This window comes from Arachis hypogaea, chromosome 15 (genome assembly GCF_003086295.3).
Source record: "Arachis hypogaea cultivar Tifrunner chromosome 15, arahy.Tifrunner.gnm2.J5K5, whole genome shotgun sequence".
Lineage (NCBI taxonomy): Eukaryota > Viridiplantae > Streptophyta > Magnoliopsida > Fabales > Fabaceae > Arachis > Arachis hypogaea.
Genome location: NC_092050.1, coordinates 155,407,210 through 155,426,907, shown reverse-complemented (window position 1 = coordinate 155,426,907; position 19,698 = coordinate 155,407,210). Strand labels below are relative to the sequence as shown.

General features: G+C 34.7%; 1 protein-coding gene across 11 annotated transcripts; it reads right to left on the bottom strand.

Annotated features, from left to right (window-relative positions):
- Positions 1 to 1,166: 1,166 nt before the first annotated feature.
- LOC112751595 (histone-lysine N-methyltransferase ASHH3) lies at positions 1,167 to 15,605 on the bottom strand. 11 transcript variants are annotated; one of them, XM_025800783.2, is made up of 21 exons: positions 15,469 to 15,605; positions 15,121 to 15,232; positions 14,974 to 15,034; positions 14,334 to 14,372; positions 13,617 to 13,729; positions 13,248 to 13,473; positions 13,096 to 13,142; positions 12,796 to 12,889; positions 9,302 to 9,390; positions 9,027 to 9,156; positions 8,681 to 8,789; positions 8,469 to 8,568; positions 7,805 to 7,883; positions 7,526 to 7,697; positions 7,348 to 7,428; positions 7,080 to 7,188; positions 2,939 to 2,966; positions 2,663 to 2,747; positions 2,492 to 2,537; positions 2,310 to 2,419; positions 1,167 to 1,523 (listed from the first exon to the last, which is right to left on the bottom strand). In XM_025800783.2, the coding sequence occupies exons 2-20, from the start codon at positions 15,229 to 15,231 to the stop codon at positions 2,387 to 2,389; spliced, it is 1,752 nt and encodes a 583-aa protein (XP_025656568.1). In that variant the 5' UTR covers position 15,232; positions 15,469 to 15,605; the 3' UTR covers positions 1,167 to 1,523; positions 2,310 to 2,386. The 11 variants fall into 11 exon arrangements, with proteins under 11 accessions (XP_025656568.1, XP_025656572.1, XP_025656569.1 ...); XM_025800787.3 differs by having other exon boundaries at positions 7,096 to 7,188; XM_025800784.2 differs by having other exon boundaries at positions 7,080 to 7,185.
- Between the last annotated feature and the right edge of the window lie 4,093 nt (positions 15,606 to 19,698).

Here is a 19,698-nt window from a genome sequence, read left to right as displayed (position 1 = left end):
TGGATGATATTGTCATTACTGGAGATGATCATGAGGGAATCACTCAGTTAAAACAGCACTTGTTTGATCACTTTCAGACTAAGGATATGGGGAAGTTAAAATATTTCCTAGGAATTGAAGTGGCACAATCTAATGCGGGGATCTGTATCTCACAGAGAAAATATGCTCTAGATATTCTTGAAGAAACTGGAATGTTGGATTCTAGACCTGTAGATACACCAATGGATCCCAATACAAAACTTAGTCCAAATCAAGGAGAACCTCTTGCAGATCCTGGTAGATATCGCAGATTAATTGGCCGATTGAATTATTTGACAGTCACTCGGCCAGATATTTCATTTGCCACAAGTATCCTAAGTCAGTTTCTTGACTCTCCATGCGATAGTCATTGGGACGCAGCTGTTAGAGTCCTTAGATATATCAAAGGTGCTCCAGGAAAAGGTTTGTTGTATGAAGATAAAGGACATAACCAGATTGTTGGGTATACTGATGCAGATTGGGCAGGATCTCCATCTGATAGACGTTCTACATCTGGTTATTGTGTTTTTATTGGTGGAAACTTGATATCTTGGAAGAGTAAGAAGCAAAATGTTGTAGCAAGATCTAGTGCGGAAGCTGAATATAGAGCTATGGCACTTGCCACATGTGAACTTATATGGTTGAAGCAATTAGTTAAGGAACTTAAGTTTTGTGAGCCGAGTAAGATGGAACTGGTGTGCGATAATCAAGCTGCCTTACATATTGCTTCCAACCCTGTGTTTCATGAACGGACCAAGCACATAGAGATTGATTGCCATTTCATAAGGGAGAAGTTGCAAAGTGGGGAAATAGTAACAGCCTTTGTCAACTCCAACGATCAACTTGCAGATATTTTCACCAAAGCTCTCCGGGGTCCTCGGATACAATACATATGTAACAAGCTTGGTGCATATGATTTATATGCTCCAGCTTGAGGGGGAGTGTTGAATATCAGATTAGATCTGTTTTGATATAGTTTCCATCTTTAGATATCTAATTCTGTTGGATCTCCTAGTATTAAGGGATCTGATTCTATCTCCTAGTATTAAGGGATCTGATTCTATCATATCTCCTAGTATTAAGGGATTTTATTTCTGTACCTATGTATATATATATATTGACGCTGGGAGATAATTCTCTCAAGGGAATTCATCCAAAACACAATCCTTGTCTCACTCCATTCGTATATTTCAAGTGACTTGATACAACAATTGTGCAAATCCAAGGTAAGGTTACAAGATGAATTCTCACTTTATAGTACAATCAAGATTTGCAGAGACACAAAATATCTCTAGAAGTAACAACAATCTTCTAGGTTGGCGCGATACATCTTGTTCGGATGGAAACCAAAACAGCTTATTAATGCCTTCAATCAGAAACAATGATCTAGTCTAGGTATTAAGCTTTCTATCAGAATGAATTTTCAGAGCCTTAGCAACTCCAAAGAATTATGTACTGAAATGAAAGAATAATGCCTCCATTTTCACTAGTTTTCACCTACACACCTGAAACACAGTTATAGCAATCTTAGGAGGAATTTGGCTAAAGGAATAACACACAAAGGAACACCACACATTTCCTTTTCATTTTCAGAATTTAGCAGAAATAAGTGAGGAATAACTGAAATTAACTTAATTCCCTTCACGTGCTTTTTCCTATTTATATATATAAAAATAAATGAAAATACAGAGGGATTAGCTATAGCCCTGTTCTTTTTCCTACAATGACAAGAAAATTATCACAGCAGGAACAATGACATTAATAGCAATTCTGTTAGCTTAGAATCCTCATCTAGAATGGAAAATACTGCTCATCAAAGCATGCATTCAAGGTGGGTTTGGTAAAATTAGCTTTCAGTAAGCATACTCTATAACAATTATGTTCGGTAAAATTGTTTTTAAAACTTCAAAGGACTTTAATATACATAAAAGTAAATGTAAAGAGTAAGCATAAATCTAGAAAATCATTAATATATAATAAGATTATATTAGACTTGAAAAGAATAAGCTAGCTTTAAAAAATATCTTCATAGGTGTTTTAAAAGCACCTATTGCTTTTAAAAACTAAAAACAAAAGCACATGATCTTTTTGAATTATCAAACACAATAAGCTTTACTAAACCCACCCTCAATGCAAAGAACATCCTTCAAAAGTAGCCAAGGGAGACAAATAAAAAAAAAACAGCATAGTAATCAAAATCAACGCCTAAGGCGTCAATCTATCATAACAAGCACATAATCAGGAAGAAACACTACTAGTGTCACAGAGATAAATACTGAAAAAATACTAACAAGGAAGTAAGTGGTAGTGCAGCACTCAAAAGTAATTGTGTCACAAACTAGTGAGTTCCCAATCTTCTTTAGACATCTCAAATTTCAACACAGCCATCTTCAAACAGGATCTGCAAAAATTTATTGATACATGAGCACAACGTTGATCTAAGCTTTTAAAGCCCAACCAAAGTTTCTCTCACCAAGTGTTTTTGGGAATATTTGTTAAACCATTTAATAAGCCCAAACCTGTAACATAATAAGAATACATAAGAGTTGAAGTTGAATTCTACACATAATGTGGATAAAGTGAACTTGTTGATTAAATACATAAATATCAAAAGCATATAATTCAGAGGCAGAGTATCTAGTACCTCACATGTTCAAGGTGTTTTATCCTAATAACTTCCCCAATGCAAACTTTTAAGCTTTTAGATTGCGCAAAAACTTGAGAACTGCCTGAAATTCAAGCACAAAAGGAAAACTAAATGGATATGACAGCTAATTTTAAGCATAAATCAAATAGTATTTTAACATGTTTTGTTTAGTTTTCTAGAACCACAAAACCATGGCTTGAGGCATTCCAAAAAGCTTAACTAAACATGCTATATAACTCAATGTAATAAAGAGTAAGAAAGACGCAAGCTTACCAATTTGCAAACCTCCATTCTGATATACCTTTAAAAAATTGAAAAAAGAGAGTTAACATTAGTCAACCAGGCATATCTTATTATTTGATACACATGTAGTACATACAAATGCAATTCAAGAAATACACAAGGTTTAAGATAGTAGGATACTACGGCATTATGACCCGTGTAACCAACTTTGCCTATAGGATAAGACCTGATTGTTGTTGAGGCTATACTTATAGTATGATTGAATGATGAGGATAAGATGGAATAAGAATGAGGAGGAATTTACAGTATTGAAAGTTAGGTAGCACATTTCTAGTCGGAACAATTCCATCAAAATGAAGGAATGACTATTCTCCGAGAAAATGGATTGTGTAGGATCTATAAATCTACCTAATATCAGAAATTAAAATTCCCAAATCAATCATACTTACCCTTAATGCCCTACATTTGAGTTTACCCTGAAACTTGTTATACGAGATAAGAAATGGAAAAACTTAGAAAATTATGTTTCTACCTATATGCTGTAGCGCTATATTCAGCGCTACAGAGCTATAGTGCAGCTTTCCTAAAACAATGAGAATCGTGTTACATTGTGGATTTCATGTAGCAACCATGGCAGCTGCTATTCCCTGCCACTACTGATCAGGAAAAATTGAACTTTGACACTACTGATCATTATAGGAGGTTAGAAACGGAAAACCTTAGATAAATATGTTTCTACCTATAAGTAATATTGGTGCATGAAGGAATTTTAGATACCCATGGGTTCAGTGTTATCAAATAGCCATATCAGCGCAGATTTTCTGAAAAACACAATGAGAATCTGTTGAGTTGTGGATTTCAGGTCACAGCCATAACAACCGCTTTCTCTGTTGCCAGTCGCAGGAATGGCGACAGGATTCTTTTCGTTTTTTCTTTTAAAGGGAAGATTTGTGAATTTATGTTTTATTAAAAAAAACCCTACCCTTCCCTAATTAAATATGCCCTCCCTCTGCCTTTTCTCCTATGGCGACAGGCTCCACCAATTTCAGTCCGCCAGCGAGCAGCTGTACCCTCCCTGCACTATAATTCTATCTTTATTTAATTAGTGATGTATTTGATGAATTTAATTTCCTAGAATTTTTTAATATATCTCTAATTTTGTTGTTCCTAATTCATGTTAGACTTTTTATTAGATTTATGTTAGACCCTATCTGCTAGTAATTACACAGCATAAGGGAAATTAGTAATTATAAGGGGGACACATTTTGTGATGATTTCATTGCTCAAATTACATAACGGAAATATATATATTGCCAAATTATTCTTCCTAAATTGGCAAAAAAAGATACCTCTTCAAAATGGAGATTCAGTCAGTATATGAATTTCCATCCTAGACATATAAATAAAATAACTTTTGTATGGTAAAACTTAGGTAAGAAACTCGTCCTAAGCGACAAACGTTAGGGCATACCTTTAGACTCAACAAGAGCTCATAAAGGTATTTTCATACGATCCACCTACAGGAGAATCAAAATTCAAATCTAGGCCATGACAGTACATAAACAACAGGCTGACCTAGCTAGCAATTGTTTATTTTTTATTTTCAAAGTGAGATATAAGCTTAATTAATTAGTTATATATATATATAGCAACTAATTACTTAAATATTGGAAGCTTTTTAAGAAATGATGGCACCCTACAGAAACACACTCCTCTGAAAACTTGATGATACATCGGGTTTGGTTCAGAAGATGACAAAAGGAAACGGAAAATTTACCAAAAAGGATTATTAAACAATGATTAACTCATAAGTAGTTAATAAACACTATGTGGACATCTTGACCACTATTAGTTCCTAACGCATAAATTTTTTATGCTGATGCTCGTTTGCACGAAATTGATTTCGTGAATCGATGCATAAATTAAAAGTTAATGCAGGTGTGTCACTTGGTTCCCATGCGATATTTTTCTCTGGATTACAGTTATGCCACATCATTTGTGGAACAATTTCATGAAAAGCTTTTTGTATGATTTAGCAATGCTCATGTTTTCATCAAGAATTTCAGCTTTGTGATATTCCTAAATGTAGATAAATAAATGTGGTATAATCAATCCACTGTCCCAGCTACTTTTTAAGCCTATGGCTGCGTGAAATATATATATACCGTATTTAATTTGAAATATACAGATTATAAATATCTAAGATTGTTAAATTAATTCATTAAGTTTTATTTAAACGAAGTGTTCCAAGCTTTTATCTTTTGTCAAATTCACTCCTCTTTTACATGACAAGGATTATGCACATTCCTTTCCCACATTTCAAAAAGAATTACCAAAGATGCAGAATAAATGAGTAAGCTAACATAAAGGTAAATGAACACAAGCATTAAGCATTAAATATCAGTTGTCAATATTAAGAATCCAAATAGAATCAAGAAGTAAATAAATATAGATGAAAGCACTCAATTGATGTGTATGTCATTTTATCTCAGGCAGGCAAATAAAAGCCCCTTTAAACTAATTTACACACACAAGGTGGGGTATAGGAAGTGCCAATGAACAAACTCCTCATGATGAGGTGGTTGTTTTCATCACTAGAACCCATGACCGCCATGGCACGAGCATCAACCTTAACGCTATACATTTGACCTCTAAAAACAATATTCATATAGATTTTTGAGATTTGTCCGATTTATATATTCTAAACACATTTTAGCCAGTTTTGAGGAAATTCAGAATCAAATTCAAGAATTTAAAATCCTTCCACTAATGTTCCAAACATTTTGGAACAGTCCATCCATTTCGACCAATTTTAGCTAAAAAGTAGAAATTAAAGAAAAATGTTGACAAGGTCCACATCAGGTAAGCTATTTCAAGAAATTCTTAGATGCTCTCAAAGTGGGAAAAGAATTAAAAGAAAATAGCAAATAGGACTAAAATGGTTCTCTAATCCATTAAAAGTTTAACACCTCAGCTATTGTGGGTTAGTGTTTCTTATTTTTATTCCTATATCTGAGCTGTTTAACAAGGAATGGATCAGAGCTCAACTCTTTTTCTTGCTCGAAAAGGCATCTATTCTCAAGTAGTCCACCTTGGTCTTGATTTTAAGCACCATTTTTCTAACTTTCCCTTGGAACAACCACGTCTCAATTTTACTGAGAAGAGTGGCTATCATGTTATATTCCCCACATCCCAATTTTTTATTTAATGAAATAGCCACTCAAGGGTAGTTATACTCTTGTGAGGTATGTGTATCTTGTAAGTGTTTGTATTTTAGAAATCCCAAATTGATGAGTTTTTCATCAACTGTTGAGATTGTGTATTTACCTTCTAAGTGCACCATGCACTTCAAAGGAGCCAAATTTATTCTGAATGTAAATGCAGCACTAACCTGCGTAATATGGAAACGTATTTATACTTCTATAATAAATGTAAACACAGCATCAAAATGGAATCATGTGCCTAATGAGGGATCCATTAGTACTTCTACAATAAAAAGAAGGATCACGATAGTCTATGGGACGAGTGCCTATTGGGCTGTACAATTCTAAAATGTGAGGTGTGGCAGCACCAACCAATTGACCACAACGTGCTATCTCTGGGAATACAATCCACAGACAACTAGACTGATCTAAACGAATACATTTATACTCTTAAGATAATCAGCATCTTCATATTTTAATTAAAGAATAACAAATACAACCATCAAACATGAAAATACATTTAAGGGTATACACACATTTTTCTTTTCTCTTTACTTCAGTGGTACCTTGAAATCTTCAATGTATTTGCATTCTTCATTATACTCAATAAGTCATTTAATGGATATGTAAGCTAAAGTTACATATCCTTTGCCAGAAAAAATATATACAAGAACTAGATCTTATTCCACCAAGTGGAGTTGGCTACATAAATCAGATGACTCCAGCATCACCAAGAAACCAAGGAAAGAATGACTTCAGAAAAAACCTATAATCATGAAATGTGAAGTAGCAATGTTCTATACATTGCAAGGCTAATTAAAAGTTGAGAGAGTTTATTCCCCTGATTCAGATCGCATTGTTTTGCAATAAAATAATGATGAAATTTAAGTTTGGTTCTGTGCTTTGTTAAAATGAAAGTCACAGCCATTATCCAGATAGAATTTCTATTTAAGAGAAGATGAAGCCACCTGACATTTAACTGACATTTTAGGCTTTGTAGGTTGGACACCCAGCTTACGCCTGCAGGCAACAGCACCGCAGTGACAGTCTTGGTCTGCGCCAAATTGGACAAACCTGCTATATTGTTAGAATCCACCATCACTAACATAGAGATATGAGTATCATTCTGGTTTCTGGAGACACCCAAACTTTCTACAGGAGTGTATACTACTAGTAATATATTAGAAATAGTGCATATGAAAGGGGGTGATCAAATAAATAGTCAAGTGCTCATACCGGTAATCGTAGGTGAGTTGTTCACCCTTTTGAATGTCTCGTGTAGCAAAAATGGCTATTCTGGTTTCACCATCTGCTATCCTTAAGATAGAAAGAAGAGAAAGTGTGTTAGACTGAGTAATTAACTTAGCTGCTAAATGTCAGATACCTAACACTAACAAAACAATTCATAGCCAACCATTTCTGCATCTCGGTATTGGGACAGCAACTATGATTGATATATCTAGATTTGTTTCCCTTATATGTGGCATCAATCACAGTATCTCGATTGATTTCACATAAGTAAAAGTTTGAATCCCCACGATACTTCATGTTCCAAAGTCTTTCTTCACATGTTTTGTCATCAATTACTGATAAGACAGGTAATCTATAAGTAGCTTTTAAAACACAAATAAACTATCAATAACCTTTTCTCAAAATTTTATAATGCATACAAGCGAAACTAATTGCTTATCACCTTCTCCAACATATTCTATAACAAACTCCCCACGCTTAATATCTTCAGCAGCTACAATACCAGAGCCACATTTCTCAGTCTACAAGCAACATATTTACACAGAATGTTAAGTGCGAAAAATATGGGGGATATCCATGAACAAAAAGTTAATAAGGCAGAGGTATTGAATGATAGAGAAGTGGCACAGATAAATAAAGGGGCGGAAATTGATTTTCTAAAGCAAAAGAAAATCCTGGAATAATTTGGAAGAAACACAGAACTCATTTCAAACATTAGGAGGATGAAGAATCAATAAAAATAATAAAACAGATAAAATGATGCAAGAAACTGGAATTATAACATTGCAAATTACCAACAAAATAATCTTGAGGAGTAAACCATCAAAACGGTATCTAAAAGACTTTGAAGCAAACAAAAAAGAATCTGAGAATAAGTCTCCTATGGCCTCCAAAACATTACATATGTTTGACAAATTTTGATCCAACCATGAGTAAATTCAAGGCATATGTTGAGGAGTAAATTCATGGTTGGACCATTTTGTCAAATGTCCATAATCTTTTGGAACCATATGAGAATTTCATTCTTTTAGAGACTATTTTCCAACAGCAAAATCTTTCTAGTATTGCTTTCGTGGTTTACTCTCATCCTAAGCCAAAAGTTGTACCTGAACTAATTTCATCTTTTTCACCCGACGATGCTGAAATGGTTTGTTGAGACAGGAGCTCCCACATTTACAGGCTGAAGAACAGCAAGATAAAAGCACCCTATAGGGACAGAAAACAAAAGGAACAATGAGCATGGCTGCACATAATGTAATAGCATCTACAATTAAATGATAAAAGAGAGCATACCCCAGGCGCCATGTCGAATACTTACCCACAGTGGCAATCAATACCACACACATTCGGAGATTCAGGTGAAGGAGTACAAGAACAGAATATGCCATCATCAAACCGTCTCTTAAACTTCTTTGAAGTATATATATCTTAGATTGGATACATAAGAACAAACAAAGGAAGCTTTTCTAAAGCAATAGGACAGCCAAAAGAAAAAGAAAGATAAACAAAAACAAATTTAAAAGTGTAAAATACTTCAAAACAAGTATGGAAATTGTGATTTATGAACAACTTGAGATTTTAATGTTAGCTGGGTCCATAGAAAATGCTGCTTTCAACGCAAACACTGCTATTGAGAACATTTGATCAACATCTATAAAGGATACTGCGCTTTATGGATCTATACTGCACAGGTTTATTCTTGGTAAACGAATCTGGAAGCTCAAAGTCAACAGGTTCCTCAAGCTGCTTAGCCAAGTTGTTGAATACAGATCCAATCTCACTCAGGTCAGAATTCTGTTAAAAAGAAAAATCAAGGAACTCACTCAGCAGCCCAAACGCTATTCCAAAATTGCATCAAAATTAATTTCGAAGATACACACCCACATCCACAACATGTAATCTCAAAGGAATCTAAAAGCTAAAGATAACATCAAGCCACCTTTTTCATCGTATGCATGAAATCTGATGAAGGACTAGATATTTCAATGTGATAGCTCCCAATCTCAGATTGATTCTCAATAGAGGCTCCTAATTGAATATTGAAAATTATATCACAAAATCCACATACAAGACTTGTTCAATTTCTTCAATAACACGCTTTGCCTACACATGAACAATTTGTCAACCATAAGACAAAAAATTTAAGACATCAAACCTATATCTCTATTGAGGTTCCGAAATCAATAAAATCAAAATCAACATGCTCAACTGGATTTGACAGACAGAAATCAAACAGGCTGATTGATTAGTGGACAGATGGTACACTTTGCCTTTGGACTGTCAACAAAAAAAAAATTAATTCACAATTAGGCCAAATTTGTCCCATAAAAAAGGTATAAAAATAATCCATTCTTTAATGACCTTATATAAAGTCCATACAGTGCCCTCATGTATCTCAACCAATTCAACTCGCTCATTTTGAAAATATTATGACTGTTTCTTATTAACCACTTTATTCTGTTCATCCATTTAACAGTTTTGAATGCAGAAACAACTTAGAGATGTCAGCACTGGAGGACAGTAATGTAATTTAAATATGTGGATAGGAGTAAAAATTAAAGGGTATATTGGCACATAACAGGGTTCAGTTCAAACATCTACTGAAATTTAAAAGATCAAGTCCACAACTTTCAGAAATCTTGTCAACCTCAATTCTTAACAAAACTTCTCTGTAAATATCTATTCTAATCTAGAAGAAAATCCCCAATGCACAAAGTTTCCGGCTTTCAGTGTAAGTCCTTCCGACCAATACCACTTTAATTAAGACTCCAAGAATTCCAACTTCTCTTCCCACAGTTCCTCCTGTTAAAGATATAAACCATTCATGTGTTTATCCGCTTACTAGCTTAAGCTTTTGAAATAAATAGTTTAATGATACGTCCTCCTCTTACTAAATACTTCAAATTCTTGCTAACAAAATAGCGTTCTTCGATTATCGATTATTTCCAAATAATGCACTTCATTACAGCATCATGACGATGACGATGATGACAACAACTAGTATCTCCAATGTGCATCATCATTCCCAAATCCATAAATAAACAGCAGGTACTTTAAATTTAAAAGCGCAATTCTATCACTTTCTGTCTGCATAGAACAAAAAGGACAAAAATAAAAGAGGAAACAAAGTTCTAGGATTTCTACAATGATTGAAGAAGATTTCGGAATCATACAATTTCGAAACAAAAAATTCCCACTGAATCCAATTCCAAACACCAGAAAAAACTTCACATCAAACAACAAAGAAGCAAAAGAAAAGAATTGAAAATTTTCATTTCTCTCCACCTTTGACTCATAAGTCAAAAAAACTAGTGTGAGAAAACCAGTGAATAAATTATAATTATTAAAAAAAGAAAAAATAGACACACGTTGGTAAAAATCCAAAATCTCATCAAAGACTGTGCGGAATGAATTGGCTACATTGAAGACACAAGCGATGGAAAAAAAAGTCGAAATGTAATCTGTTAGAATCCACAAAAGGGGAATCGTCAAAGCAGAACAAAAGAAGCGCAATCACAGAGCAAAGATAGTGAAAGAGAGAGGGCAAATCTGCCACATTTGTCACAATAATCTGAAGAAGAAACACAGAGAGCAAACCTGGAAACGAAGTTGGAGTAAGAAGAAGAGAAAGAATGAATGAGGCAATGAAATGGGAAAAACGGATTACGATAGAAATTTTGGTATATATAGTGGCGGTAGCCGCTTATAACCAACTCAAACTGACGTCAGATTTTTTTTTTTTTAAATATTTTCTATTCACTAATGTTATTTTGTATTAATTATTTTTCAAAAAAGGAAATTTTGAATTTTACCTGAATAACGCCACCTTAATAAAATACTCAGAAATTAAACTGTGTTTGTTTTTATATGTAAATACTTAATATTTTATTGTTCAGAACACTTAGGCTTCTTTTGTGTTCTCTTTAAGTCAACTGTAGATTTTGAAGAAACAATAATACCGTTGACTTTGACTTGTGAATGGAAAAACAGTGAAAAGAAGGAGAACTAACCACGTGTCACTTTCATGTCAAAGTAAACACGTCAGTTCTGTCTTTTGCGGCAGAAAATCACACGTCAGTTTCAGTTGGTTGATACACGTGTGGCAATTTCTGCTTTTCCCCAAAGTCCAATCCTAACCCCAACAAATAAAACAAAAAAATTCAAATTATTTTGATGTGAAATTAAAGATTGAGAAAGAAGAACTATTAGATGATGATTTAATTAAGTTTATTAAATTATTTAATAATTTTTAAATATAAAAAATAGTTATATGTAACTTTTTTCAAAAAAAAAAAAGGAAAAGAAAATTATTTCATGTTAACACTGAAGATTTAGTTTATATGTATTATCACTGTAAATTTTTCTATCAAAATATCTAATAATGTATTATTAGTCGACTCCATCTAATAGGAAGACTTTCTTTCATATATCCAATATGTATTGTTGTATTAACAAATGTGTTTTCTTTTTATTTAAATTTCAGTTTTTCATAAGTCTTAAAAATGTAATTGTACAATTGAATGACAATTAAAATAAAAACTATTTTACACTATAGTTACTTATTACTAATATAAAAATATATAGGGATAAATAAGCTTTTAGTGCCTATAAAATATCCATTTCTATTTTGGTCCCTATAAAATTTTCCTTGAGTTTGGTATGTAAAATTTAGTGTTTTTCTTTTAATCCTTAATTTACTCCATTAAATACAGACATAATATATTAAATATTGATGACAAGTCTTGTCATATTAGTCCTTAACCTGTCGAACCAGAAAACACCATGAAAGACAAAAGAAATATATATTTCAGCTTACTACATCAGTATTTAATATAGTATTTCACAAAACAAATTAATGATGGAAAAAAACACCTTTAAATTTTACTAGACTAAAATAAAAACAATATATTTTATACAGAACACCAAAAAAGGGGTATATTATAGACACCAAAAGCTCATTTAGTTAGATATTTCATTCTAACAATATATTAAAATTAAGTTCAATGTGTAAATTTCAAATGGCCATTCATTATAAAGGTTTTGTTAAGGATTATGGAACAACAAACATTTGATAGAAAAAAGTATTTTATAATTTTCAATGCATTTTGAATCAAATTTCATAATTATAACCTCCTAACAAGTGATATAAAGGCATCCATTAGCAAAAATCCTTTTAATAAACTCTAAGTCATTTTATTTCAATATCTGCATCTAAAATATGTGCATACAGTAGATTAATAACGGGATTAGGGTATTAATAAAGACTTGTCCTGATTTTGTAACACAATGGAGTGAGACTCCTACTAACACAATTGGATAAAAGATGGAAATTTTAAAATTATAATTTTCAAAACCTAAACAAATTCTTGTGAACTTTTGGTACCAATCTACAAGTTAATGAAACTCTAGTGGATGTTCTTGATATATCCTTACTCTCTTCCTTCCCCATTGTTTCCACTGATTCCTCTGAGCCAAAATAGGGTCTATCTGATTCATTGTGTTTCAAAGCTTCCATTTCATTTACAGCCTAAAAATGACGAAGTTTAATTTAAAGCATGAGATACAATGAAACAAGTATCACATCTTTTCTTTTTTCTTTAGGGCGATTATTCAATCAGCGAAAGTGAAAAGTAGTTATTTTTACTAATTTGACAATACATGATTGAATGTGTGTTACTATGTAAAATATTTTTACACTAACAGTACATATAAAGTTAAATCAAGGTAGCTTACCCCATCATAGCATTGTACCACACAATCTTTAATACCATGCAAATAATCTGAAATGATCAATTAGTGAATGTTACTAAAATTTTAGGAAGATTAAAAGAAGATACCACAAATTCAAGGGTTAACCATAGCTCATAGCAGTTGAGAATAAGAACCTGAGTATGCCTTATCCTTGAATATCAGTAGACTGCGAGGCATCAATAGAACAGAGAATGGGAGGTAATTATCATCAAGCCTTTTATCTTCTCCATCAGAATCGTTGCCATTAACATCTTGCGGATCTAGTTTAAATCTAGCATGAGGTGTAAAGTCCATGACGACAGGCGATCCAAGTGAAAGAATAGCTACAACTGGGAAGTAAGCTGGACCATCTTGATGTGGCTGTAGAATTTGAAAAAATAAAATAAAACAATAAAAACGGAGTACATTTGAAAAATATTAATGAACAGGAATTGCAAATTCCATAGTTAAGCATTTCCGCCAATGAATATGGCTAGAAGCAAGCACAGAGGTGAAGGACAAACCATTATGCCTTGGTTAGGTAAGTACTCATTGATGAGAACATGATTGATTGCTGATGGAAATAGTTCTGATTCTTCTGATATCTTTTGTGTAAGATTTGTTAACCATGGAGGCACTGCAAGACAGATACAGATATACTTAAATGTTTGAAGCATATTAAAAACAAAAATATCTTAAGAAAGAGTGGTAGAAGGAGTTCAATGTTACATTTTTATTCATTAAATTAGATCCATAAGTATTATGATATATTCTCCTCATTCCATGATTAGGTCAGTTTCAAAACCAATCAGTATAGATCAACAATAACAATGGTTCAACAATCCTCATATTTGAAAGTCACCCTCACAAATTCAGACCTCACAGTGTATGCAAGACAACAACATAAGAATTCAAATTCAATCCACATCCACTTATGGAGCAACAGGTATCTAATAACATAATGTCTGAAGCAATTGCCATCAAATCAAAAAATGCTACAGGAATAAACCTACTGTTTCAGGTGTGCGAAAAGCAATATTTAAAGGTGGTAAAATCTTTAAGTGCATTGCAGGAGTTACTATACTAGTTATTTCAAGAGAAAACCGGCCTAAAATCAAATTGAAGATGGACAAGAATAACTTCTATAACATCGAGACCTTTCAGTTGCAATAGCTAGCATCATGCGTAATCATGCAGACTGTAGATTTGGATTGTGGAAGGAGAGAGATTTTCCAACTTACATGGTTGAGGTAGAAGGCCCTTCTCATGGACAACGCCACCTGCCAATGAACAATATTAATGAGAAAGAAATTTTTCGTGTCATCTCTGCGGTTCTGCTAAATACTATTAATTTGATTGGCTGTATGAACGAAGCAAAAAAGAAATATCATTGACATGGGCATGTTGAAAATTTGAAATTACTTAACAAACAAGACTCCCCTTAACCCACCCAAAGGAAAAAAGAGATCTAGTGAGATTTACTGTACTCATAAAACATGTTCAGTTCCTCAATTAAATTATTTTGTATCATGTTTCACTTTCTATCAATTCAAACATACCGAAATTTTGAGGATTTGATAGTGCAACTCAAAATCAATTCTACACTTCGAATCAATTTTGACTATAAGTTTGGTTACTAGTTTGCAAAACCAACTCTTGCTTCTAGAATTGATTCATGCAGACTTGAAAATATATGACCAAATATACATCACTTTACATCAAAATCAAATCTAAACTGAACCAATTCTGCCAGAAGTAATTCTAGCTAAAATGAGTTCTACAAAAGCAAAACCAAACACTCAAATGGTTTCTGCATTGACTTACAATCTACACAGTTAGCACACGGAAACCGGATATATAAAAAGTAAGAGGCCATCGTACCCCAATTCTGTAACCTCCTATTCTTCAACAACTTCCACTTTGATGCAGGGGCTCCATATATCTAATAACCATCAGAAAAACCAATTTAGAATACCCAAAACACTAAATGAACACAACAGTGAAAAGAAAAGAAATAGGAAGTGTTACATTGTTAAGAAGAAAGCTTTGTTCACTATCTGTGATGAAATCAGGTATATATATTACAGTAGGCAAAGATCCAACTTTGTAACTATCTAATTTCTCTTTCTCTTCCATCATTCTGCAAAATCAGGGTTTTAAACATTAGTTTGCATTGCATTATGTATCAAAGCATCGCAATCAACAGAACATACTAAAAGATATAACGCACTACTCTCCTTTTAACATAATCAGTGACCTAAATTTACTTCTTTTTTTCGAATAACTGAATTGATTGGAACTTAGTTCGGAATAGAAAATTAACACTGAAAATAGTCTATAGAAGAAAAGAAAAAAGCTGAAAGGAATAAAACATACTACCAATCTTGTTGTATTATGTGAAAGTTGCAAGCTTTTTAACAAAAGCCTGATGAAGAATGGTGGAGAGGGGTTAAGGGTTTGAAATAAGAGAGAGAAGGTGTTCTGCAGCGGAGCTCTGGAAGAACCTAGCCAGCTACCACTATGGGGTAATTTATTTATAATTTTTTTACTTTTTAACTAATATTTTAATATCATTAATACAAAAATAAAATGACAATTAAGTTATATTTGGTTTGTATTTTTATTTTCCGTTTTTATTTTTAGTCATTTCTATTTTTTAAATATTATGAAAAAAAAAGTAAAATCAGCCGAAAATAAGATTTCATTACTATTACTTTTACTATTTTTATTTTTTTTTTATAAAATCTAGAAAACAAAAAACAATAAAAATGAAAACGCAAACTAGACGTACTTTGGATTCTCAAAAATTAAAATTTTGAACTAATTAACCCTGAAAACAAAAAAGTATCAATTTAGTCATCATCATAGTAAATAATAGACACTTTATGTCATTTTATTAATTTATTACATAAAATTTAACTGTAGTGTTTATATGTTTAACGTGTCTATTTATAAAAAATTGTTATGTAGATAATAATAACTTTTAGAACGAAACTTCACCAGTTTTAATAGAATTTGTGATAAACAAAGAGTAGGTGATAAATGTTATATAAATTACATTGTTTCTTTTCTATGCTCATGCGATAACAATAGACATATATCTATAGAAGGATATACATATTCACTGTCTAAGTCAAAATCTTTAAAGATTTAATTGTCACTTTACTCTTAATACAATAAACAAATTATTAAGTAAGTTATGGCTTGATTTTTTTTCATTTACAAATTTGCTGCTGTCCAATAGGAACTTTTTTTTTATTTAAATTAAAAAATATAATATTTACCGATTTAAATAAACGTATAAGTATTTACCAAATTACATTTAGAATCATATCTCGGATACAGTGGGGAAGCCAAAAATTGAACGTATCTCGGATGCACGGATCCCGTTTTGTGATACGAGACGCGCTAGTCATATCACGGTTGCACCTGAGATATGAACAAGAGAGCATTTCGGATACACTGCGTCCGAGATATGTGCATGTTCTGACATAGAGCAGTGCATCCGAGATACGTGCAAGGAAGGAAAACAGGGGCACTGCATCCGAGATATAGTCAAGATTATATTAGGGTTTCAGCATCCAAGATAAATTGTACAATAAGTCTATTTATAGAAATCATCCCAATACCTCTCCTCACACAATTCACAAACCATTCTTTTATTTCTCTTCTTTCGATTTTTCTCTGATGGAGAACAATCAATACTTTTTTTGTGGTTTATCCGAATGGGATAGTCAGACATGGTAATGAAGGAGTAATTTTTTAGTCTGACAACACTGTGATGTTGCGCACTCACCGGGTTGATACCTTGGATGCGCTAAAGACGATGATGCTGCGCAATATGGGAGGAGTAGGAACAAATGAGGTTGGGAGGATTGCATATAGATTTTTGTATGCGCTTCCGAATGATGGATTTACGAACCGGTTATTCTGGATAGATGGGGATCAGCATGTGAGGGTAATGTTCGATGTACATGCGCGACTGATGCCCCAACATGTGATGGAGTTGTATTCTGTGGTCCGTGATGCAGTTGTAGGGGATTGGTCGTCTCCTCTGGGTCCTGAAGTCGTGCCGCTCGAGGCGATACCGATCAACTATGCCCAGCCTTATGATAGTGCCGACGATTCTGACAGTAAGGGCGATTCCACCTATGTTGCCGGGTCCGAGTCGTCAAGTGATACAGTGTCAGATGATGAGTTTGTGCTAGAGACTCCTAGTGGCAGCGTTGGTAGGTTTCTGCTACCTCCGCCTTTGGTCATTCCTCGACTGTCGGACGTTCCTAGCCATTACCAGACGTTGAACTTGGATGCAATGCGCAGGGGACGGGGAGGATTACAACACGGATGGTGGGGTGGAATTCCGAATTGGGCATAGGTTCAGCAACCGAGAAGCATTCCTACTGGCGGTGAAGAACTATAGTATTCGACGGAATACGGAGTACAGAGTGCTGGAGTCAGATAGGCTAAAATATCACTGTCGATGAAAGCAATTCTCCAATGGTTGTCCGTGGAGTCTATGTGTGGCATTACGATAAAACTTGAATTACTGGTATATTTTACATTATATTGTGGATGCATTAGACTCTATACGTTTGTTTTTTGTTTAGCATGTTATTGACATTGAATCAATATTCGCAGGGAGGTACGTCGGTTCGGTGGATCACATACCTGTCTGGCACCAACCATGTCTCAGGACCATGCGCAACTGGATAGTGGGTTGATTTGCAAGGTTGTGTTACCTATGATAAAGATTGATCCTTCGGTGTCTATCTCAGTATTGCAAAGTGCTGTCCATCAAAGTTACCATTTTAAGCCCTCATATCGGAAGGTGTGAATGGCAAAGGAAAAGGCAATTGCCAAGATCTATGGCGAGTTGGCGACTGGGAAGAGTCATACAATAGGATTCCGACACTCTTACAAGCCTTGCAGGAGTGCCTCCCAGATACGATCCACGAATGCCACGATGTCCCTTATTATAACGGGGATATGGTTGACGGATAGTGGAGTCAGTTTGATAAGATTTTCTGGGCATTTTCTCCATGTATTGAAGCGTTCAAATATTGCAAGCCGTTTGTATCGGAGGACGGAACACATCTGTATAGCAAGTACGAGGGCGTGCTTTTGATTGCTGTGGCTCAAGATGGTAACAACAATATTCTTCCTATAGCTTTCTCACTGGTGGAGTCTGAGACAACGGAGTCATAGTCGTTTTTCTTTTCAAACTTAAGACAACATGTTACTCCACAACCAGGAATCTTGATCATATCAGATAAATCACAGGCCATTCGTGCCGCTATTAATGCACCACACAGTGGATGGCATTCCCCGTCAGCATATCATGCTTACTGCATCCGGCACATGGCTTCAAACTTCAATTTCAGGTTCAAGTCGACCGAGGGTAAGAGGTACCTAATAAATGCGGCGTGCAGTCCGAGTAAGGAAGGATGCGACTAGTACTTGGATGCTATAGGTACATTGTCCCGTGAGATGGTGGATTGGGCTCTTCGTTTTAGGAAGGAATTGTGGTTGCAACATTGCGACGAAGGTCGATGGTATAGTCACATGACTACGAACCTATTGGAATGTACAAATGCCGTGCTGAAGGGAACGAGGAATCTTCTGGTAGCAGCGATTGTTCGGGCAACAGTTGTTCGTGCGTAGAGGACGCGAAGCACATGCTCAGTTACAGGATGGACAGATCCACTCGCAGCGGCTATTGGCAGCCATAGATAAGAACAGAGAGAACCTGCCGATGTTGCGAGTCACCCATTGTGATCGTAGGGTATCCGTTTTTAGCGTGGAAGAGATGGAGCCAGTAGACGGTTGGTCACAGACTTCATATCAGGTTTGTCTGACTGAGCGTACATGCGATTGTGGCCTGTTCCAGTCATTGCATTACCCATGTCGACATGCCCTGGCAGCATGTGCAGCTGCGAGTATTGAGTGGGGTCATTTTGTGGACCCCGTGTACACGATGGCCTCTGTATTCAAGGTATACTAGAGAGAATTTCCGCCGATACCAGACGAAAAGATGTAACCTCCATGGTACGGTGCATGCCTGAAGCCCAACTCAGCCATGAGGAGGAAGACATCGGGTAGGCCGGTATCCACTCGGATCTGAAATGAGATAGATGCCATTGAGCATGCGGAGAAGAGATGTGGGCTCTGCCGCGGAGAGGGCCACACCAGACGTGGGTGTCCCAATGCGCGGCACTCGAATCCATGACGACGCATACAATTTGGGGTTTAGCCGTTTAGGTCTTTTTGTTCCACTGTTATCACTCCGATGTACTGATTGTTATTAAATGTGTTTAATGTGTAATGAAGCATAATTTCTGTATACCTAAATTCAATTGTTATGGGACCATTTTTCATCTACAATATTACAAAATTTTCATTAAAAAAGTATACAATATTTTCATAACATTGGATCTTGAATATATCTCGGATGTAGTGTCCCTGTTTTCTTTTCTTGCACGTATCTCGGATGCACTGCTCTATGTCAGAATATGCACATATCTCGAACGCATTGTATTCGAGATGCTCTCTTGTTCATATCTCGGGTGCACCCGTGATATGATCAGCGCGTCTCGTATCACAAAACGG